Consider the following 23,767-nt stretch of genomic DNA (forward strand, 5'->3'; position numbering starts at 1 on the left):
CGGAGTGAAGAAAGTCAATTATATCATCCTAGCTTTAACTCTTTTTTTCGAAAATATTAAGTTATTTCAGAATAGGACAGTTAGTTTAGCTGGCTAATTTATTAATCCCTGATTTTATGGAACAGACCCTGTATCGCCCAATGGAGTTTTCAGAAGATACATCTAGCTAGCGATCATATCCTAGCAACAGTCCCAACTGTGACAAAATTCCATTACATTTTATTTCATAATTGATTTAATAAGTCTTCCTTATGTCGTTGACTTGTCTGTTTTTACTGGTGATCAAACTCTACACTACTGCATCTCGACTCGGTCGTCGAGAAGTGATCGTGACTCGTTTATTTACAAAACAACAACAATCATACATACGCAAACAATAAGTAAATACAGTAGCATGTTCGAAGTCTACTGACAAGTTACAGTGTGACTAGTGCAAATAAAGATCAATACCTCGTAGTGGGTCAATCTGTTTTGTGAAGTTCTCCTGCTTCGCCTCACACGTTTCAAGGTTTCCATGCTGCTGATCGATCATCGCTTCCTGCTCGATTGTTTTTCCTTTCAGCCCAAACAAGTCGAGCGCAGCAGAGTAACACAGATGCGACGAGAATTCAAAAAAAGATCACCGCGAATCCAACGCTGCTTTGTTATGAAGTTGTATGCGATATTTACCTGGTACTTTCTTTTTGAAGTCGTACTTTGGTTGTCACATTGTTCATATTTTAATGTACACTAGTCGTAACGAAGTTGAGTCCGTGGCCTGAAGAAAACGACATGTCTACAAAGAAACTGGCGAAGTAAGTAACGTTATCTAGCTTCCTAGCTAAAATATATCTAGACAGCCATACTTGCCGAGAAACAATGCAATTCAAATGCCGACTTGCCATGATTCTCATAAATGGTTTTAAGCGCTCCCATGAACATAAAAGGACAACGAGTAATATTCATAGTAGCAGGGGGTGACAACTGATGGGATGATGTCTGTTTTGTTATGGAAGACAACTAGGGTTTGTGAGGAAACGCAGCCAGTCATCAACTGGACAGAAGAAACCACTAACATCGAGTAAGAGTCTTTTAAAACGCCATACATGTTTGGTTTTCAGCTTGAATCAATGGCATCTCGTTCAACTTCCATCACTTTGACTTTCTACTTTCCAGATCAAATATTCCCATATCTGATTGTCATTGACTTTGAATCCACATGCTGGAGAGAGAGGAACAGCTATGGGCAGGAGATTAGTAAGTATACAGTACTTTGACAATAGTTGTGGTAATATCATACCTACATACTGTAACCATTGCACTTTTTTTGTTCTCTCCCCCTCCCCTCTCTCCCCCTTGCCTCCCCTCTCTCCCCCCTTGCCCCCCCTCCCCTCTCTCCCCCCTTGCCCTCCCCTCTCTCCCCCCTTGCCCTCCCCTCTCTCCCCCCTTGCCCCATCCTACCCTCTCTCCCCCCTTGCCCCATCCTCCCCTCTCTCCCCCCTTGCCCCATCCTCCCCTCTCTCCCACCTTGCCCCTCCCCTCTCTCCCCCTCCCCTCTCTCTCCCCCTCCCCTCTCTCTCCCCATTGCCTCTCTCTCCCCATTGCCTCTCTCTCCCCATTGCCTCTCTCTCCCCATTGCCTCTCTCTCCCCATTGCCTCTCTCTCCCCATTGCCTCTCTCTCCCCATTGCCTCTCTCTCCCCATTGCCTCTCTCTCCCCATTGCCTCTCTCTCCCCATTGCCTCTCTCTCCCCATTGCCTCTCTCTCCCCATTGCCTCTCTCTCCCCATTGCCTCTCTCTCCCCATTGCCTCTCTCTCCCCATTGCCTCTCTCTCCCCATTGCCTCTCTCTCCCCATTGCCTCTCTCTCCCCATTGCCTCTCTCTCCCCATTGCCTCTCTCTCCCCATTGCCTCTCTCTCCCCATTGCCTCTCTCTCCCCATTGCCTCTCTCTCCCCATTGCCTCTCTCTCCCCATTGCCTCTCTCTCCCCATTGCCTCTCTCTCCCCATTGCCTCTCTCTCCCCATTGCCTCTCTCTCCCCATTGCCTCTCTCTCCCCATTGCCTCTCTCTCCCCATTGCCTCTCTCTCCCCATTGCCTCTCTCTCCCCATTGCCTCTCTCTCCCCATTGCCTCTCTCTCCCCATTGCCTCTCTCTCCCCATTGCCTCTCTCTCCCCATTGCCTCTCTCTCCCCATTGCCTCTCTCTCCCCATTGCCTCTCTCTCCCCATTGCCTCTCTCTCCCCATTGCCTCTCTCTCCCCATTGCCTCTCTCTCCCCATTGCCTCTCTCTCCCCATTGCCTCTCTCTCCCCATTGCCTCTCTCTCCCCATTGCCTCTCTCTCCCCATTGCCTCTCTCTCCCCATTGCCTCCCCCTCCCCCCTTGCCTCCCCCCATCTAGTTGAGTTTCCTGCTGTTCTCCTGAACACCTCTACAGGCGAGGTGGAGTCAGAGTTCCATACGTACGTTCAGCCGCAGGAGCACCCCACGCTGTCTGACTTCTGCACCGAGCTCACTGGAATCACACAGGTATTCACACTGCCTGACTTCTGCACCGAGCTCACTGGAATCACACAGGTATTCACACTGCCTGACTTCTGCACCGAGCTCGCTGGAATCACACAGGTATTCGCGCTGTCTGACTTCTGCACCGAGCTCACTAGAATCACACAGGTATTCACACTGCCTGACTTCTTCACCGAGCTCGCTGGAATCACACAGGTATTCACACTGCCTGACTTCTGCACCGAGCTCGCTGGAATCACACAGGTATTCACACTGTCTGACTTCTGCACCGAGCTCGCTGGAATCACACAGGTATTCACACTGTCTGACTTCTGCACCGAGCTCGCTGGAATCACACAGGTATTCACACTGTCTGACTTCTGCACCGAGCTCGCTGGAATCACACAGGTATTCACACTGCCTGACTTCTGCACCGAGCTCACTGGAATCACACAGGTATTCACACTGCCTGACTTCTGCACCGAGCTCACTGGAATCACACAGGTATTCACACTGTCTGACTTCTGCACCGAGCTCACTGGAATCACACAGGTATTCACACACACAGATGCAGCCTCTCCATGCAGACACACCTTCTTCCCTGTGGCCTGTTCAACAGGATGGTAACAGTCAGAATATTTGAAGCATTAGCCAACATCCGTGTGTGTTTTTCTTCTGGTTTTAAACCTGACAATTATTTTTAGCATTAGAACATCTTTCTCTTCTACAGCAACAGGTGGAGGCCGTGGTTCCCCTCCTCACTCTGTTATTCATTTTGTTTACAGCAACAGGTGGAGGCCGGGGTTCCCCTCCTCACTCTGTTATTCATTTTGTTTACAGCAACAGGTGGAGGCCGGGGTTCCCCTCCTCACTCTGTTATTCATTTTGTTTACAGCAACAGGTGGAGGCCGGGGTTCCCCTCCTCACTCTGTTATTCATTTTGTTTACAGCAACAGGTGGAAGCCGGAGTTCCCCTTCACATCTGTCTGTCCCGGTTCTCCCGGTGGCTCCAGGCTCTGGAGCACCAGAGGGGTGTGGTCTTCCCCAGGGACCAGAGGGCTCCAGTCGCAGAGCAGCGCCCCTGTGCCTTCGTCACCTGGTCAGGTATAGTAGCTTAGGATAGGAATGGTCACCCGGGTCACCTTCAAATGGGAAGAAACGTATTGATGCGAAAATCAGAAATTCTTATTTCCCTCCCTTTCTCTGTAGGCCCAGGACTCATATCTGACTATATACTGCCTTTCTCTGTAGGCCCAGGACTCATATCTGACTATATACTGCCTTTCTCTGTAGGCCCAGGACTCATATCTGACTATATACTGCCTTTCTCTGTAGGCCCAGGACTCATATCTGACTATATACTGCCTTTCTCTGTAGGCCCAGGACTCATATCTGACTATATACTGCCTTTCTCTGTAGGCCCAGGACTCATATGACTATATACTGCCTTTCTCTGTAGGCCCAGGACTCATATCTGACTATATACTGCCTTTCTCTGTAGGCCCAGGACTCATATCTGACTATATACTGCCTTTCTCTGTAGGCCCAGGACTCATATCTGACTATATACTGCCTTTCTCTGTAGGCCCAGGACTCATATGACTATATACTGCCTTTCTCTGTAGGCCCAGGACTCATATGACTATATACTGCCTTTCTCTGTAGGCCCAGGACTCATATGACTAGGTTTAGAGAAAATAAGGACATTTGCACACTTTAGTACAGTCTCAAACATTTAATGGGGATAACCTTGTTCAACTTGATTGATTATCTGTGTTGTGTTGTTTCAGACTGGGACCTGGGGGTGTGTCTGCTGTATGAGTGTAAACGGAAGCAGCTCCACAAACCTGCTGTTCTGAACAGCTGGATAGACCTGAGAGCTACGTACAGGGTAGGTGCTGTGTTAACCCAGTCTAACTCATGTGTCTGTCTCTCTGTGTGTGTGTGTGTTAACCCAGTCTAACTCAGGTGTCTGTCTCTCTGTGTGTGTGTGGGTTAACCCAGTCTAACTCATGTGTCTGTCTGTGTGTGTGTGGGTTAAAACCCAGTCTAACTCATGTGGGTGTGTGTGTGTAAACCCAGTCTAACTCGTGTGTGTGTCTCTCTCTCTGTGTGTGTGTGTGTGTGTGTGTGTGTGTGTGTGTGTGTGTAAACCCAGTCTCTCTCTATGTGTGTGTGTGTGTGTGTGTGTGTGTAAACCCAGTCTAACTCGTGTGTGTGTGTGTGTCTCTCTCTCTCTATGTGTGTGTGTGTGTAAACCCAGTCTAACTCGTGTGTGTGTGTCTCTCTCTCTCTCTCTCTCTGTGTGTGTGTTAATCCAGTCTAACTCATGTGTCTCTCTCTCTCAGCTGTTCTACAACAGAAAACCCAAGGGACTGAATGGAGCTTTACAGGATCTAGGGATACAATTCTCTGGACGGGAGCACTCAGGTACACACTGACCAAAGACATCTCTCTATTATCATTTATAGTGATGAGCTTCTCTGGACGGGAGCACTCAGGTACACACAGACCAAAGACATCTCTCTATGATCATTTATAGTGCTGAGCTTCTCTGGACGGGAGCACTCAGGTACACACAGACCAAAGACATCTCTCTATTATCATTTATAGTGATGAGCTTCTCTGGACGGGAGCACTCAGGTACACACAGACCAAAGACATCTCTCTATGATCATTTATAGTGCTGAGCTTCTCTGGACGGGAGCACTCAGGTACACACAGACCAAAGACATCTCTCTATGATCATTTATAGTGCTGAGCTTCTCTGGACGGGAGCACTCAGGTACACACAGACCAAAGACATCTCTCTATTATCATTTATAGTGCTGAGCTTCTCTGGACGAGAGCACTCAGGTACACACAGACCAAAGACATCTCTCTATTATCATTTATAGTGCTGAGCTTCTCTGGACGAGAGCACTCAGGTACACACAGACCAAAGACATCTCTCTATGATCATTTATAGTGCTGAGCTTCTCTGGACGGGAGCACTCAGGTACACACAGACCAAAGACATCTCTCTATGATCATTTATAGTGCTGAGCTTCTCTGGACGGGAGCACTCAGGTACACACAGACCAAAGACATCTCTCTATGATCATTTATAGTGCTGAGCTTCTCTGGACGGGAGCACTCAGGTACACACAGACCAAAGACATCTCTCTATTATCATTTATAGTGCTGAGCTTCTCTGGACGAGAGCACTCGGGTACAGACAGACCAAAGACATCTCTCTATTATCATTTATAGTGCTGAGAGATTAACAGAAATTCGTGTTGTTTTTGTGTTTTTAAACAACTAATTGACCGACTTCGGTTCAATTATTTAAATTCCATTTAGGTCTTTTTTTCTTCTTCTTCTGTGAGCTCAGTGTGTAGTTTCTCTAGAGATGCATCCGATCCGGCCTGAACTGTGAGATGTAGTTTCTCTAGAGATGCATCAGATCCGGCCTGAACTGTGAGATGTAGTTTCTCTAGAGATGCATCAGATCCGGCCTGAACTGTGTGATGTAGTAGGGAGTTGTAGTTTCTCTAGAGATGCATCAGATCCAGCCTGAACTGTGTGATGTAGTAGGGAGTTGTAGTTTCTCTAGAGATGCATCAGATCCGGCCTGAACTGTGTGATGTAGTAGGGAGTTGTAGTTTCTCTAGAGATGCATCAGATCCGGCCTGAACTGTGAGATGTAGTAGGGAGTTGTAGTTTCTCTAGAGATGCATACGATCCGGCCTGAACTGTGAGATGTAGTAGGGAGTTGTAGTTTCTCTAGAGATGCATCAGATCCGGCCTGAACTGTGAGATGTAGTAGGGAGTTGTAGTTTCTATAGAGATACATTAGATCCGGCCTCAACTGTGTGATGTTGTAGTTTGCAACAGGCTAATATTCCACATAGTTTAGCGTATACAATGTGGTAATTAACTACAATAACCATAATCCATTGCTCGTCTACTTGTCCGGTCTGTTTTATTTTATGCCTGCTACGGAAGAGGCTGAGGAGAGCAGCTGTTGCTTCACATCTCTCTACCTGAAAATTCATGAGCTAAGTGATTGGTAGTTGGTAAACAGCAGTCAGAAAAGTTTGCCTTATTTACTTTGAAGAACTACAAAATAGTGTTTTTTATCAGACAGCAGCTCTATATAGATCAACCAAATGTTATATACGCAACAACTGAAATATTGTATTAAAGTGAATAAATGGTTAATAGGGGATGGGCAGTCCCTACCATCATGGGACTTTTAGTAATAGTTGGATTCTGTGTTACAGCATTCATCCCACATAATCGAAAACCCTGATTTTATTTTTAAAATAATCGAATTGAAACCGAACCATCCTCAAAAAAAGCACTAATCGCTCAGCACAAGTGGCTGGCTATCTAACTATTAGCATTCTCAGCACAAGTGGCTGGCTAGCTAGATATTAGCATTCTCAGCACTAGTGGCTGGCTAGCTAACTATTAGCATTCTCAGCACTAGTCATTTAACATTAGGATCAAAACATACAGACAAGACTCCAGTCATCATTGTCAGTTACTGTGAATAATATACATATTGGTTCAAGGTCTGGATGAAGCCCATAAGTTACAATGAACAACATTCATATAAAACAATGAATATTTCTCTTAAGCATTTTTGAAAGTCTAGACACAAAAATATTTTTTGTTGAATGTTATTTGCAGGTCTGGATGACGCCCGCAACACTGCCCACCTGGCCTGGAGGATGATGAGGGATGGCTGTGTGATGAAGATTACGCGCAGTCTGGAGAGGGTGAGTGGCTTCCTGACGAACCCCCACTACTACACCCCCAGTACTAACGACCCCGCCGTGCTGACGACCCCTGGACTACTGTACTACGCCCCTAAAGACTCACCCAGGGGCGACCTACATTGAACCCCCTTGGATTTCTGTCAACGGCCCAGAATACCCACTCCTCCTCCCGTAAAGACTCACGCAGGTGACTCACCCCCGTTCCATACACACCTGGTTCGTATTCATTAGTGCAAATGTAAAAGTTTTTGCAATGAAAATCAGTTTCTTATTGGAGTTCAGGAAGTCACTCGTTGTTTCGGGTCAGTTTTCTTCTGTTTGGTTCCTCTGTTTACTGGACTGACTATCAATAAAGTTGGTTAAAAATGTTTTGATTGGGCCTCCCGAGTGGCGCAGCGTTCTAAGGCACTGCATCTCTGCTAGAGGGGTCACGACAGACCCTGGTTCGATCCCGGGCTGTTTCACAACCGGCCGTGATCAGGAGTCCCATATGGCAGCGCACAATTGGCCCAGCGTCGTCCGGGTTACAGGAGGGTTTGGCCGGGGGGGGCTTTCCTTGGCTCATCGCGCTCTTGTGAGCCGGGCGCCTGCAGGCTGACCTCGGTCGTCAGTTGATGCGGCTGGCTTCCGGGTTAAGCGGGAGGGTGTTAAGGAGCGAGGTTTGGCGGGTCATGTTTCGGAGGACACATGACTCGACCTTCGCCTCCCGAGCCCGTTGGGGACTTGCAACGATGAGACAAGATTGAGATTGTAATTGGGGAGAATTTAAAAAATATATATATATAATGCATTGATTTATTTTATTTGTTTACCTCTTAGGCACCTTTGAAGACCAAACCCCTGTTTGGAAATGGGAATGGTTGTCCTAGCAACAAGGGGGATAACAAAACCACTATCAAAAACCCCTCCAAGACGACAGAGAGCGGCGGCCATCTTGAAAATCGACCCAACAGCAAGCCAGTTAGCAACACAGACGTTGTTGAAACACGAGCCAAGCCTTCAGACAACCCGGTTCCCAACACAGAGGTGAACTCCAACTTAACCGCTGAACCTGTTCAGTATCAGAGTATTGTTTCACCAAAGACCCTTCTAAATGGTCTGACCACTCCAATGTGTGGTAGTAGTGGCAGCAGCAGAACAGTTCGAATAGGAACGATACGGTCCGTCTCCTCTCCTATGACTTTCAATATCCCCTCTCCTCATCACTACATCAACAGCCTCGTTCTGGTCTCCACCACTGTCAATTGCATTACCCATCTACCCCAGCCAGACCCGACCCTTGACCCGGAAACAGGAAGTATGGAGGAGGACGTGCCCATCTTGGTGGAAACGGAGTCGTGCGGTTCGTATGACGACGTGGTATTGGAGGAGGACTGCGATGTCACGGTTGGTGACGAGGATTCTGTTGCTGATGTGTACACCGAGAACGAGAGGTTTGAGGTGGATGATAGCTCGGTCTGCGGGAGGACCTTGCTGTGTCCAAGCCCAGTACATTCAAATCCTGGTAGAGGTCCAACCAACAGTAGGCCTAGTTCCAATACCACCAACACGCCCTGCCAACATCTCACCAGACTGGTACACAAGAGCGATAGTAGAACGTCCTCCAGTAACTTGGTGTCTTTGAAGGCTGAGACAACAAGGACCTACAACACCTCTGCACCCACTAGTCTGTCCACTTCCTCTTTTGTCAAACCCAGACCTGTTACCCCTGGCTCAAACCTCTCAGATACACGGTCAAGACTGACCACGGAAACGTCATTCTCCTTTGTGATCGACAAGGACGAATCGAGGTCATCCTCCAGTTCTGCAAAAGCTGAGACAACGAGGATATACAACACCTCTGGGTCCAATAGTTCATGCAGTTTCTCCTTTGCCAAACCCAGACCTGTTACCCACGATTCCAACCGCTCAGCTACACGGTCAAGACCTCAAACGGCAACATCGAGCAACTCCTTTGTGATCTACAAGGACAAGCCAAGAGTCTCAAATACCTCTTCTACATCCAGTATTTCTATCTCATCCAATACCTCAACAGCATCCAGTCATTCCTTTGTCAAACCCAGACCAGGCCTCCAGAGCTACAACCTCCATGCTACACGGTCAAGACCTCTCACAACAAAAAACCCTGGGAACTACTTCACATCCATGTCCTCTACTACAAACCTTCCTAATCCTTCTTTCGTTAGACCCAAACCAGTTACCACCAGCAGTAACCTCTCTGCTTCACACACACAGACACCAAACAGCTCTGCATCCAATCTTTCCTTTGCCAGGCCCAGACCTGTCGTCCATAACCTTAACCCATCGACTTCACGTTCAAGGCTGCACGCAGAGACGCCAAAAGCATCTTTCACGATCCACAAGGACTCCTCTTGCCTCCCTTCTGTCTCTCGTACTTCTGTCGGTGGATCGTTCTCCATCCTCTCCTCGTCCGTTAACCGGTCCTCGTTCCCGCCGACCCGCAGCACCAAGATCACGGCCCCGCTGTGCGACTGTGGGCGACGAGCCAAGCGTCTAACGGTGTGTAACGGCGGCCCGAACCAAGGCAGAGCGTTCTATTGCTGTGCGGTGCGTAAACATGGCCCTGGGGGGACCAGGAAGGGATGTGAGTTATTTAAGTGGGAGTCTGCTCTCCTCCAGGCTAAATCACCAGCCTCCTCTGCCGCCTCCATCGCTCTGTGTTTTGGTCTCAACTCCAGTGTCGTTCGTCCCCCTGTCATCATCTAGGACGAGATATCAGTTAGCTTGAGGTCATAGGGAGACTCTCAATAGCAATTTCCTTCTCATCCAATGGGTTTGTGAGGTGGCGAGGAGAGGACACGAGGAATCAAGGAAATGTAATTGAGATTCTCCTCTAGATTCTCCTCACAAAGGTGTCATATTTTAAACGGTACTTTATGAAAATATGTATGATGTGTGTTGAGTGTATGATTTATGTCCACATACTAAATCTGGTGCATTCATTGACCAATATCCTGTACAGTTTCTAAATAGAATTGATCCTCATAATGTGAGATGACATGACGTCATGATGAAATGTTAAAATACTTTTTAGGTCGGCATTGTCATAATAAAATATGTCATGAATTGTATTAGATGGGTTCTATTGTTGTAAATACAACAGTTGAGGTAATCATGGCAACATCCACATTAATGTGAAAGTGTTTATTTTTGTGACTCCAAAATGACACACTACGTTATGTACCATTTAATTTATATTCGTTATAACATCATCTGAAACACAATCAAAAAGGAAATGCAAATGGTATATGATATACATCTATAGAGTTGATATGATCATTGCGTGCTAGGAATGTGGGACCAAATACTAAACCTCTGACTACTGTATAAGAATCTTTAGGGGTGTCAATTTGTTGTTGTATTACTTGTTAAACAAAATCTCTGAGTGATTGTATAAAATAATAGAATTCCCCCCTTTTTTTGCACACAATATAGTTGTGTTTGAATTATTTTATACAGTCATTATTGCTCATCTTTATTAAGGGTGTCAATTTCACACCCCACTGTGTATATGATGTTACTTTATGGGGGACTGAGGTCCAGAAAGAAGTACTCAGTAGGGTCTATAGAATCTATATGGTGTTATGTCGTGGTGGACTGAGGTCTATAGGCCCAGAAAGGAAGTACTCAGTAGGGTCTATAGAATCTATATATATGGTGTTATGTCGTGGTGGACTGAGGTCTATAGGCCCAGAAAGGATGTACTCAGTAGGGTCTGTATATATGGTGTTATGTCGTGGTGGACTGAGGTCTATAGGCCCAGAAAGGATGTACTCAGTAGGGTCTGTATATATGGTGTTATGTCGTGGTGGACTGAGGTCTATAGGCCCAGAAAGGAAGTACTCAGTAGGGTCTGTAGAATCAATATACGGGTGACTCAGTTGGTAGAGCGTGGTGCTTGCAACGCCAGGGTTGTGGGTTCGATTCCCACAGGGGACCAGTAGCCTATGGATATGTATGAACTCACTACTGTAAGTCTCTCTGGATGAGAGTGTCTCCTAAATGACTCACTAAATGTAAGTCTCTCTGGATAAGTGTCTGCTAAATGACTCACTACCCTAAGTCTCTGCTAAATGACTCACTACCCTAAGTCTCTCTGGATGAGTGTCTCCTAAATGACTCACTACTCTAAGTCTCTGGATAATAGAGTCTGCTAAATGACTCACTAAATGTAAGTCTCTCTGGATAAGAGAATCTGCTAAATGACTCACTAAATGTAAGTCTCTCTGGATAAGAGAATCTGCTAAATGACTCACTACCCTAAGTCTCTCTGGATGAGAGTGTCTCCTAAATGACTCACTACTCTAAGTCTCTGGATAAGAGAGTCTGCTAAATGACTCACTAAATGTAAGTCTCTCTGGATAAGAGAATCTGCTAAATGACTCACTACCCTAAGACTCTGGATAAGAGTGTCTGCTAAATGACTCACTATTGTAAGTCTCTCTGGATGAGACCATCTGCTAAATGACTAACATGTAAATACAGTGTATTGCATTGGAACCAAGTGGGTGGAGTAGAAAGTGCTGCTGGGTATTTAGACCACAGTCCCACAAGAAATGGCACCATATACAGATTCTACAGACCCTATACAGTAATCTATACAGACCATATACAATAACCTATACAGACCCCATACAGTACCCTATACAGTAATCCCAACCCAGCTTTACTTCCACACACAGAATAGTTTTTTTTTCTCTCTCTCTCTAAACCAATTTCTAAATTTATAGGCCTACAATGTATTCCAGTGGGTTGGGTAGAAGGTGCTGCTGGGTATTTAGACCACAGTCCCATAAGAAATAACACACTATAGATTCTACAGACCCTATACAGTAATCACATTATATAGATTCTACAGACCCTATACAGTAATCACATCATAGATTCTACAGACCCTATACAGTACAGTAATCACATTATATAGATTCTACAGACCCTATACAGTAATCACATCATAGATTCTACAGACCCTATACAGTAATCACATTATATAGATTCTACAGACCCTATACAGTAATCACATTATATATAGATTCTACAGACCCTATACAGTAATCACATTATATAGATTCTACAGACCCTATACAGTAATCACATCATAGATTCTACAGACCCTATACAGTAATCACATTATATAGATTCTACAGACCCTATACAGTAATCACATTATATAGATTCTAGAGTATTCCCAACCCCACTTTTTCTCAGCACATAGAATAGTTTTTTCTCTACATCCCAAAGTTGTGAATATACCAAACGGAACATTGTTTTTCGATAGTGGTCTGAAATGGTTTTTGAAGCATGTTAGTAATTGTTTCCATAAAGTACTCCTTGCATTTGTTTATAAATCACAATAAAAATGGACATTGATTCAAATGTAATATTTTAATGTTTTTGAATGAATTATACACATTGCAGTGTTTTGAAATGCGGGAATAGCGTTTTTTGAGAGCTAAAGAAGACCATTAATGATGGCCTTTAATTCGGCCCTTAAAATATACTATTTGGTTTGTTGTTGAACACAGCATCATTTGTCCTTGTCTTTAACTTGTCTCGAAGTGTCCCTTATCCCGTCTTTTACATCCTTTACTATAGAATCCCGGAGTCTTCCGGCTTTTCTCCCCATCTCCCCGGCGTTTTTAGGCAGTCCCGACGCCTCATGTCGTATCTGGCGAACTGTTTTAAACTTCAGCAGTTTGGTTGTCGCATCTTTTCCGGCAATTTTTGCCTTCATCAAGGCATAAGCGGTGAGCTGTGCGGCCCGTCGTATCGGTCGCAACTCGGCCAGTTTTTCCACCACTTGCGCTTTGTTGAGCAGAGCGGATAGAAGACGACTCAACACCATGTTAGAACGATCTGTTTTGGGAACAATACAATAACCTGACTTTATAATGTATAAAATCGGTAGGTATAGAGGAATATGAAATATTTACCTGTAAATACTAGCTACCTTAGCTGTCCCGTTCCGGACTCTGCATTGCTTCTTCTTCGATAGCCCATCTATATGCAATGTGAAAGTTTTTTTTAGGTCCGTGTCGCCATCTTGTGTCACGGAGGTCGTGAAACATTTCTGAAATAAACTCCAAAGGGTCGTTCCACTAATTCGTTGTCATAAAGAGCAAATGTTTAACTTAATCAAAAATATTTTCCCATCTCAAGAGGTTAAATAATTTTAAATTTTTAAAAATTGAGTGCCAAATAAAGTAACAGGGTTGATGTCATCTTAAATCAGCCATAAATCCCGCCGTGACGGGAAATGGAGGGGCAATTGTATGCAAGCCCCCCCCCCAAAAAAACCCAAATGTAATTGTTAAAGCATGTCTAGCCTGTCTATCTATGGGTAACAGGGTTGAAGTGTTATTCTCGACCCGTTCAGTTTTCCACCACAAAATGCCCATAAAGTGTAGAACCAGCTCACCTGCTTTTACACTATGATTTGACTGTTACATAGATGTTCAAAGTTTTTCTTTTTGATATATATTTTTAAGGAATAGTTTAACCATATTAAGACAATAGTTCAGTTGACTTTAACACAAGGGAAAGATTTTATTTTTTACCTTTAAAATGAATTACTAATCAAATTAAATAAATACTAATAATCAGAAATAACTGTCAAAGAAACAAAATAACTAGGTTTTTACAATGAAGGAGAAAACTTGGGAGCCGTGTGGGTTAAAGGTTAGAGGTCGATACAATCGGTCGTGTGTCCTCCTTAACAAATGTTTTTTTACCCCCCAATTGTCTTGTAGTTGGTCACTGTCCAGTAACTTTGACATACTCACTGTGTCTGCTGATATACAGTGAGGCTCAAAAAGTATTTGGACAGTAACACATTTTAGTTTAGTTTTTTTTGGCTCTGTACTCCAGCACTTTGGATTTGAAATTATAGTGCGTGAGGATGATATATGAGTGAACACAAAAAATGTTTTTTTTCGATTAAGTTTTCACGTACTGAATAAAAATGTAATGTTCAGCGTGTTTCCATCGTATTATCAACTCTACCGATAGTTTAGTCACAAATTGTTGCGCTAAATAGCAAATGTAACTACTCTGGTCTTGGTACGTGCGCTCCAGCCAACAACTCGTAGATACAGTGCGGGTAGGCTGTGCGGGTAGGCTAGCCTACATGTTCGAGACCTGACCAGAGAGGTTCAAGACCTGACCAGAGAGGTTCAAGACCTGACCAGAGAGGTTCAAGACCTGACCAAAGAGGTTCAGGACCTGACCAGAGAGGTTCAAGACCTGACCAGAGAGGTTCAGGACCTGACCAGAGAGGTTCACGACCTGACCAGAGAGGTTCAAGACTTGACCAGAGAGGTTCAGGACCTGACCAGAGAGGTTCAAGACCTGACCAGAGAGGTTCAATACCTGACCAGAGAGGTTCAATACCTGATCAGAGAGGTTCAGGACCTGACCAGAGAGGTTCAGGACCTTAAGAGCTGTTCTTGTCTATTGATGTTCTGTATTATGTCATGTTTCATAGGGATCCTAATAAAATACCAAATACCCTGCCTGGTGACATCACCGGGAGGTAAATTAGTTAATAGACCAATAAGAAAGAGATTTCCAAACTTCGCTGCCAATAACAGCTAGTTTTCCGTTTTCACCTCCCCACTAAGCCCACTCCCAGACAGTCGTAGCAAAATTAGAGATTGAGAAATTGCTCTCTGCTGAGAAGCAATTTGTGTTTATTTTTGACCATTTGAATTGAAAACAATCACAGTAAGGTACTTTTTGTTACCCAGAAAATGATTTGATTATTAAGATAGAAATGATTGTGGCTTTCAATCATTTTTGCTTTATCGTGTTATTTCAGCCCTTGTCTCTCTGCGTGACATACGTAACTGCCAGAATAAAGGAAACACCAACATAGTGTCTTATTAGGGTGTTGGGTCACCACGAGCCAGAACAATTTCAATGCACCTTGGCATAGATTCTACAAGTGTCTGGAACTCTATTGGAGGGATGTGACACCCTTATTCCATGAGAAATTCCATCATTTGTTATTTTGTTGATGGTGGTGGTGGGAAAACGCTGTCTCAAGGGCTTCAGAATCTCCTATAAGTGTTCAAATGGGTTGAGATCTGGTGACTGAGACGGACATGGCATATAGTTTACATCGTTTTCATGCTCATCAAACTATTCAGTGACCACTCGTGCCTAGTGGATGGGAGCATTGTCATCCTATGAGAGCATAGCCATGGTAGCCAAAATAATTGCCTGCCCAGCATTTATATACAGTACATGGCCCTAAGCATGATGGGATGTTAATTGCCTCAGGAACCACACCTGTGTGGAAGCACCTGCTTTCAATATAATTTGTATCCCTCATTTACTCACGTGTTTCCATTATTTTGGCAGTTACCTGTAACAACCAATACCTTAAGAGGCCATTACAGGGCATTGTAGAACAAATTGTAACATACAAAATGGAAGGATGACAAAATTGAGGATAATGCATGGGTTATGTGTTATGTTTATTATATTACAATTCTTGTAGACATATAGTTGCAGTTTTGTAAAGGATATATACAATTGGCTGTTTTACAAAGCTAAGAAGTTTGTCATTAAAAAAATAAACCTTTTTCAACAGATTAGATTATTTAATTCAAAAGGGAGAATTCAAAATTAACTAATTCAAAAGGGAGAATTCAAAATGAACTCATTCAATATGGAGAATTCAAAATTAACTAAAAGGTAACAGTTTTTTTTGTGTGGAAAAAGTAGAAGGTTTTAGTCTGTTGATAAGAACCACCCAACAGGAATCTAATTTACCCGACAAATACATCTGGTTAGTGTCTATCACAAATCAAATTGACTGGTGCTTTTTTCAGACTTGGCTGAATTATGAGTTTACAGCTCACAAGCCCCAGTATTCAGACTTCTACACATGTGCTTGAAACAGGGCAGGGCATCATCCTCCTCCTAAACAATGAACCCAGTGGAACATCTGCCCACTGAGAGGTCTGTTACAACAGGGCATCATACTCCTAAACAATGAACCCAGTGGAACATCTGCCCACTGAGAGGTCTGTTACAACAGGGCATCATACTCCTAAACAATGAACCCAGTGGAACATCTGCCCACTGAGAGGTCTGTTACAACAGGGCATCATCATCCTCCTAAACAATGAACCCAATGGAGCATCTGCCCACTGAGAGATCTGTTACAACAGGGCATCATCATCCTCCTAAACAATGAACCCAGTGGAACATCTGCCCACTGAGAGGTCTGTTACAACAGGGCAGGGCATCATCATCCTCCTAAACAATGAACCCAGTGGAACATCTGCCCACTGAGAGATCTGTTACAACAGGGCAGGGCATCATCCTCCCAAACAATGAACCCAGTGGAACATCTGCCCACTGAGAGGTCTGTTACAACAGGGCAGGGCATCATACTCCTAAACAATGAACCCAGTGGAACATCTGCCCACTGAGAGGTCTGTTACAACAGGGCAGGGCATCATACTCCTAAACAATGAACCCAGTGGAACATCTGCCCACTGAGAGGTCTGTTACAACAGGGCAGAGCATCATACTCCTAAACAATGAACCCAGTGGAACATCTGCCCACTGAGAGGTCTGTTACAACAGGGCAGGGCATCATACTCCTAAACAATGAACCCAGTGGAACATCTGCCCACTGAGAGGTCTGTTACAACAGGGCAGGGCATCATACTCCTCCTAAACAATGAACCCAGTGGAACATCTGCCCACTGAGAGGTCTGTTACAACAGGGCATCATCATCCTCCTAAACAATGAACCCAATGGAGCATCTGCCCACTGAGAGATCTGTTACAACAGGGCATCATCATCCTCCTAAACAATGAACCCAGTGGAACATCTGCCCACTGAGAGGTCTGTTACAACAGGGCAGGGCATCATCATCCTCCTAAACAATGAACCCAGTGGAACATCTGCCCACTGAGAGATCTGTTACAACAGGGCAGGGCATCATCCTCCCAAACAATGAACCCAGTGGAACATCTGCCCACTGAGAGGTCTGTTACAACAGGGCAGGGCATCATACTCCTAAACAATGAACCCAGTGGAACATCTGCCCACTGAGAGGTCTGTTACAACAGGGCAGGGCATCATACTCCTAAACAATGAACCCAGTGGAACATCTGCCCACTGAGAGGTCTGTTACAACAGGGCAGAGCATCATACTCCTAAACAATGAACCCAGTGGAACATCTGCCCACTGAGAGGTCTGTTACAACAGGGCAGGGCATCATACTCCTAAACAATGAACCCAGTGGAACATCTGCCCACTGAGAGGTCTGTTACAACAGGGCAGGGCATCATACTCCTCCTAAACAATGAACCCAGTGGAACATCTGCCCACTGAGAGGTCTGTTACAACAGGGCAGGGCATCATCATCCTCCCAAACAATGAACCCAGTGGAACATCTGCCCACTGAGAGGTCTGTTACAACAGGGCAGGGCATCATACTCCTAAACAATGAACCCAGTGGAACATCTGCCCACTGAGAGGTCTGTTACAACAGGGCAGGGCATCATCCTCCTAAACAATGAACCCAATGGAACATCTGCCCACTGAGAGGTCTGTTACAACAGGGCATCATCATCCTCCTAAACAATGAACCCAGTGGAACATCTGCCCACTGAGAGGTCTGTTACAACAGGGCAGGGCATCATCCTCCTAAACAATGAACCCAGTGGAACATCTGCCCACTGAGAGGTATGTTACAACAGGGCAGGGCATCATCCTCCTAAACAATGAACCCAGTGGAACATCTGCCCACTGAGAGGTCTGTTACAACAGGGCAGGGGATCATACTCCTCCTAAACAATGAACCCAGTGGAACATCTGCCCACTGAGAGGTCTGTTACAACAGGGCATCATCATCCTCCTAAACAATGAACCCAACGGAACATCTGCCCACTGAGAGGTCTGTTACAACAGGGCATCATCATCCTCCTAAACAATGAACCCAGTGGAACATCTGCCCACTGAGAGGTCTGTTACAACAGGGCATCATCATCCTCCTAAACAATGAACCCAGTGGAACATCTGCCCACTGAGAGGTCTGTTACAACAGGGCAGGGCATCATACTCCTCCTAAACAATGAACCCAACGGAACATCTGCCCACTGAGAGGTCTGTTACAACAGGGCAGGGCATCATACTCCTCCTAAACAATGAACCCAGTGGAACATCTGCCCACTGAGAGGTCTGTTACAACAGGGCAGTGCATCATCCTCCTAAACAATGAACCCAGTGGAACATCTGCCCACTGAGAGGTATGTTACAACAGGGCAGGGCATCATCCTCCTAAACAATGAACCCAATGGAACATCTGCCCACTGAGAGGTATGTTACAACAGGGCAGGGCATCATCCTCCTAAACAATGAACCCAGTGGAACATCTGCCCACTGAGAGGTCTGTTACAACAGGGCATCATCCTCCTCCTAAACAATGAACCCAGTGGAACATCTGCCCACTGAGAGGTCTGTTACAACAGGGCAGGGCATCATCCTCCTAAACAATGAACCCAGTGGAACATCTGCCCACTGAGAGGTCTGTTACAACAGGGCAGGGCATCATCCTCCTAAACAATGAACCCAGTGGAACATCTGCCCACTGAGAGGTCTGTTACAACAGGGCAGGGCATCATACTCCTAAACAATGAACCCAGTGGAACATCTGCCCACTGAGAGGTCTGTTACAGCAGGGCAGGGCATCATCATCCTCCTAAACAATGAACCCAGTGGAACATCTGCCCACTGAGAGGTCTGTTACAACAGGGCAGGGCATCATACTCCTAAACAATGAACCCAGTGGAACATCTGCCCACTGAGAGGTCTGTTACAACAGGGCAGGGCATCATACTCCTAAACAATGAACCCAGTGGAACATCTGCCCACTGAGAGGTCTGTTACAACAGGGCAGGGCATCATCATCCTCCTAAACAATGAACCCAGTGGAACATCTGCCCACTGAGAGGTCTGTTACAGCAGGGCAGGGCATCATCATCCTCCTAAACAATGAACCCAGTGGAACATCTGCCCACTGAGAGGTCTGTTACAACAGGGCAGGGCATCATCCTCCTAAACAATGAACCCAGTGGAACATCTGCCCACTGAGAGGTCTGTTACAACAGGGCAGGGCATCATCCTCCTAAACAATGAACCCAGTGGAACATCTGCCCACTGAGAGGTATGTTACAACAGGGCATCATCATCCTCCTAAACAATGAACCCAATGGAGCATCTGCCCACTGAGAGATCTGTTACAACAGGGCATCATCATCCTCCTAAACAATGAACCCAGTGGAACATCTGCCCACTGAGAGGTCTGTTACAACAGGGCAGGGCATCATCATCCTCCTAAACAATGAACCCAGTGGAACATCTGCCCACTGAGAGATCTGTTACAACAGGGCAGGGCATCATACTCCTAAACAATGAACCCAGTGGAACATCTGCCCACTGAGAGGTCTGTTACAACAGGGCAGGGCATCATACTCCTAAACAATGAACCCAGTGGAACATCTGCCCACTGAGAGGTCTGTTACAACAGGGCAGGGCATCATACTCCTAAACAATGAACCCAGTGGAACATCTGCCCACTGAGAGGTCTGTTACAACAGGGCAGGGCATCATACTCCTCCTAAACAATGAACCCAGTGGAACATCTGCCCACTGAGAGGTCTGTTACAACAGGGCAGGGCATCATCATCCTCCCAAACAATGAACCCAGTGGAACATCTGCCCACTGAGAGGTCTGTTACAACAGGGCAGGGCATCATACTCCTAAACAATGAACCCAGTGGAACATCTGCCCACTGAGAGGTCTGTTACAACAGGGCAGGGCATCATCCTCCTAAACAATGAACCCAATGGAACATCTGCCCACTGAGAGGTCTGTTACAACAGGGCATCATCATCCTCCTAAACAATGAACCCAGTGGAACATCTGCCCACTGAGAGGTCTGTTACAACAGGGCAGGGCATCATCCTCCTAAACAATGAACCCAGTGGAACATCTGCCCACTGAGAGGTATGTTACAACAGGGCAGGGCATCATCCTCCTAAACAATGAACCCAGTGGAACATCTGCCCACTGAGAGGTCTGTTACAACAGGGCAGGGGATCATACTCCTCCTAAACAATGAACCCAGTGGAACATCTGCCCACTGAGAGGTCTGTTACAACAGGGCATCATCATCCTCCTAAACAATGAACCCAACGGAACATCTGCCCACTGAGAGGTCTGTTACAACAGGGCATCATCATCCTCCTAAACAATGAACCCAGTGGAACATCTGCCCACTGAGAGGTCTGTTACAACAGGGCATCATCATCCTCCTAAACAATGAACCCAGTGGAACATCTGCCCACTGAGAGGTCTGTTACAACAGGGCAGGGCATCATACTCCTCCTAAACAATGAACCCAACGGAACATCTGCCCACTGAGAGGTCTGTTACAACAGGGCAGGGCATCATACTCCTCCTAAACAATGAACCCAGTGGAACATCTGCCCACTGAGAGGTCTGTTACAACAGGGCAGTGCATCATCCTCCTAAACAATGAACCCAGTGGAACATCTGCCCACTGAGAGGTATGTTACAACAGGGCAGGGCATCATCCTCCTAAACAATGAACCCAATGGAACATCTGCCCACTGAGAGGTATGTTACAACAGGGCAGGGCATCATCCTCCTAAACAATGAACCCAGTGGAACATCTGCCCACTGAGAGGTCTGTTACAACAGGGCATCATCCTCCTCCTAAACAATGAACCCAGTGGAACATCTGCCCACTGAGAGGTCTGTTACAACAGGGCAGGGCATCATCCTCCTAAACAATGAACCCAGTGGAACATCTGCCCACTGAGAGGTCTGTTACAACAGGGCAGGGCATCATCCTCCTAAACAATGAACCCAGTGGAACATCTGCCCACTGAGAGGTCTGTTACAACAGGGCAGGGCATCATACTCCTAAACAATGAACCCAGTGGAACATCTGCCCACTGAGAGGTCTGTTACAGCAGGGCAGGGCATCATCATCCTCCTAAACAATGAACCCAGTGGAACATCTGCCCACTGAGAGGTCTGTTACAACAGGGCAGGGCATCATACTCCTAAACAATGAACCCAGTGGAACATCTGCCCACTGAGAGGTCTGTTACAACAGGGCAGGGCATCATACTCCTAAACAATGAACCCAGTGGAACATCTGCCCACTGAGAGGTCTGTTACAACAGGGCAGGGCATCATCATCCTCCTAAACAATGAACCCAGTGGAACATCTGCCCACTGAGAGGTCTGTTACAGCAGGGCAGGGCATCATCATCCTCCTAAACAATGAACCCAGTGGAACATCTGCCCACTGAGAGGTCTGTTACAACAGGGCAGGGCATCATCCTCCTAAACAATGAACCCAGTGGAACATCTGCCCACTGAGAGGTCTGTTACAACAGGGCAGGGCATCATCCTCCTAAACAATGAACCCAGTGGAACATCTGCCCACTGAGAGGTATGTTACAACAGGGCATCATCATCATCCTAAACAATGAACCCAGTGGAACATCTGCCCACTGAGAGGTCTGTTACAACAGGGCAGGGCATCATCATCCTCCTAAACAATGAACCCAGTGGAACATCTGCCCACTGAGAGGTCTGTTACAACAGGGCAGAGCATCATCATCCTCCTAAACAATGAACCCAGTGGAACATCTGCCCACTGAGAGGTCTGTTACAACAGGGCATCATCATCCTCCTAAACAATGAACCCAGTGGAACATCTGCCCACTGAGAGGTCTGTTACAACAGGGCAGAGCATCATCATCCTCCTAAACAATGAACCCAGTGGAACATCTGCCCACTGAGAGGTCTGTTACAACAGGGCATCATCATCCTCCTAAACAATGAACCCAGTGGAACATCTGCCCACTGAGAGGTCTGTTACAACAGGGCAGAGCATCATACTCCTAAACAATGAACCCAGTGGAACATCTGTCCACTGAGAGGTCTGTTACAACAGGGCATCATCATCCTCCTAAACAATGAACCCAATGGAACATCTGCCCACTGAGAGGTCTGTTACAACAGGGCATCATCATCCTCCTAAACAATGAACCCAATGGAACATCTGCCCACTGAGAGGTCTGTTACAACAGGGCATCATCATCCTCCTAAACAATGAACCCAGTGGAACATCTGCCCACTGAGAGGTCTGTTACAACAGGGCAGAGCATCATCATCCTCCTAAACAATGAACCCAGTGGAACATCTGCCCACTGAGAGGTCTGTTACAACAGGGCATCATCATCCTCCTAAACAATGAACCCAGTGGAACATCTGCCCACTGAGAGGTCTGTTACAACAGGGCAGGGCATCATCATCCTCCTAAACAATGAACCCAGTGGAACATCTGCCCACTGAGAGGTCTGTTACAACAGGGCAGAGCATCATCCTCCTAAACAATGAACCCAGTGGAACATCTGCCCACTGAGAGGTCTGTTACAACAGGGCAGGGCATCATCATCCTCCTAAACAATGAACCCAGTGGAACATCTGCCCACTGAGAGGTCTGTTACAACAGGGCAGGGCATCATCCTCCTAAACAATGAACCCAGTGGAACATCTGCCCACTGAGAGGTCTGTTACAACAGGGCAGGGCATCATCATCCTCCTAAACAATGAACCCAGTGGAACATCTGCCCACTGAGAGGTCTGTTACAACAGGGCATCATCATCCTCCTAAACAATGAACCCAGTGGAACATCTGCCCACTGAGAGGTCTGTTACAACAGGGCAGGGCATCATCCTCCTAAACAATGAACCCAGTGGAACATCTGCCCACTGAGAGGTCTGTTACAACAGGGCAGGGCATCATCCTCCTAAACAATGAACCCAGTGGAACATCTGCCCACTGAGAGGTCTGTTACAACAGGGCAGGGCATCATCCTCCTCCTAAACAATGAACCCAGTGGAACATCTGCCCACTGAGAGGTCTGTTACAACAGGGCAGGGCATCATCATCCTCCTAAACAATGAACCCAGTGGAACATCTGCCCACTGAGAGGTCTGTTACAACAGGGCATCATCATCCTCCTAAACAATGAACCCAGTGGAACATCTGCCCACTGAGAGGTCTGTTACAACAGGGCAGGGCATCATCCTCCTCCTAAACAATGAACCCAGTGGAACATCTGCCCACTGAGAGGTCTGTTACAACAGGGCAGGGCATCATCATCCTCCTAAACAATGAACCCAGTGGAACATCTGCCCACTGAGAGGTCTGTTACAACAGGGCATCATCATCCTCCTAAACAATGAACCCAGTGGAACATCTGCCCACTGAGAGGTCTGTTACAACAGGGCAGAGCATCATCCTCCTCCTAAACAATGAACCCAGTGGAACATCTGCCCACTGAGAGGTCTGTTACAACAGGGCATCATCATCCTCCTAAACAATGAACCCAGTGGAACATCTGCCCACTGAGAGGTCTGTTAC

At 46.1% G+C, this 23,767-nt stretch overlaps 1 protein-coding gene and 6 long non-coding RNA genes across 8 annotated transcripts; all 7 read left to right on the forward strand.

Moving 5' to 3' along the window:
• Positions 1–703: 703 nt before the first annotated feature.
• LOC129842787 (ERI1 exoribonuclease 2-like) lies at positions 704–12,648 on the forward strand. Its single transcript, XM_055911441.1, has 9 exons — positions 704–794; positions 996–1,060; positions 1,156–1,236; positions 2,382–2,509; positions 3,436–3,589; positions 4,276–4,376; positions 4,834–4,915; positions 7,163–7,251; positions 8,071–12,648. The coding sequence occupies exons 1-9, from the start codon at positions 772–774 to the stop codon at positions 9,976–9,978; spliced, it is 2,631 nt and encodes an 876-aa protein (XP_055767416.1). The 5' UTR covers positions 704–771; the 3' UTR covers positions 9,979–12,648.
• A 5,019-nt stretch (positions 12,649–17,667) lies between these two features.
• Positions 17,668–17,941, forward strand: LOC129842802 (uncharacterized). The gene is made up of 2 exons (XR_008757685.1): positions 17,668–17,843; positions 17,912–17,941. It is a non-coding gene; the product is annotated as an uncharacterized LOC129842802 (long non-coding RNA).
• A 37-nt stretch (positions 17,942–17,978) lies between these two features.
• LOC129842807 (uncharacterized) lies at positions 17,979–18,504 on the forward strand. Of its 2 annotated transcripts, none has more exons than XR_008757690.1 (2): positions 17,979–18,051; positions 18,475–18,504. It is a non-coding gene; the product is annotated as an uncharacterized LOC129842807 (long non-coding RNA). The 2 variants fall into 2 exon arrangements; XR_008757689.1 differs by lacking the exon at positions 18,475–18,504 and adding an exon at positions 18,125–18,152 and having other exon boundaries at positions 17,985–18,051.
• Positions 18,505–18,613: 109 nt separating this feature from the next.
• LOC129842805 (uncharacterized) lies at positions 18,614–18,782 on the forward strand. The gene is made up of 2 exons (XR_008757687.1): positions 18,614–18,684; positions 18,753–18,782. It is a non-coding gene; the product is annotated as an uncharacterized LOC129842805 (long non-coding RNA).
• Positions 18,783–19,387: 605 nt separating this feature from the next.
• On the forward strand, positions 19,388–20,475 carry LOC129842801 (uncharacterized). Its single transcript, XR_008757684.1, has 3 exons — positions 19,388–19,461; positions 20,167–20,304; positions 20,375–20,475. It is a non-coding gene; the product is annotated as an uncharacterized LOC129842801 (long non-coding RNA).
• A 465-nt stretch (positions 20,476–20,940) lies between these two features.
• Positions 20,941–21,105, forward strand: LOC129842806 (uncharacterized). Its single transcript, XR_008757688.1, has 2 exons — positions 20,941–21,007; positions 21,076–21,105. It is a non-coding gene; the product is annotated as an uncharacterized LOC129842806 (long non-coding RNA).
• A 2,156-nt stretch (positions 21,106–23,261) lies between these two features.
• Positions 23,262–23,433, forward strand: LOC129842804 (uncharacterized). Its single transcript, XR_008757686.1, has 2 exons — positions 23,262–23,335; positions 23,404–23,433. It is a non-coding gene; the product is annotated as an uncharacterized LOC129842804 (long non-coding RNA).
• Positions 23,434–23,767: the final 334 nt, after the last annotated feature.

This window comes from Salvelinus fontinalis, unplaced genomic scaffold (assembly GCF_029448725.1).
Source record: "Salvelinus fontinalis isolate EN_2023a unplaced genomic scaffold, ASM2944872v1 scaffold_0065, whole genome shotgun sequence".
NCBI classification, from domain to species: Eukaryota; Metazoa; Chordata; class Actinopteri; order Salmoniformes; family Salmonidae; genus Salvelinus; species Salvelinus fontinalis.

Coding starts and splice junctions, on each gene's coding strand:
- LOC129842787 (XM_055911441.1), top strand. CDS start 772: ATGTCTACAAAGAAACTGGCGAA. Junction 2,510..3,435: donor AGCTCACTGGAATCACACAG/GTATTCACACTG, acceptor TTTTGTTTACAG/CAACAGGTGGAAGCCGGAGT. Junction 4,916..7,162: donor CTCTGGACGGGAGCACTCAG/GTACACACTGAC, acceptor TGTTATTTGCAG/GTCTGGATGACGCCCGCAAC.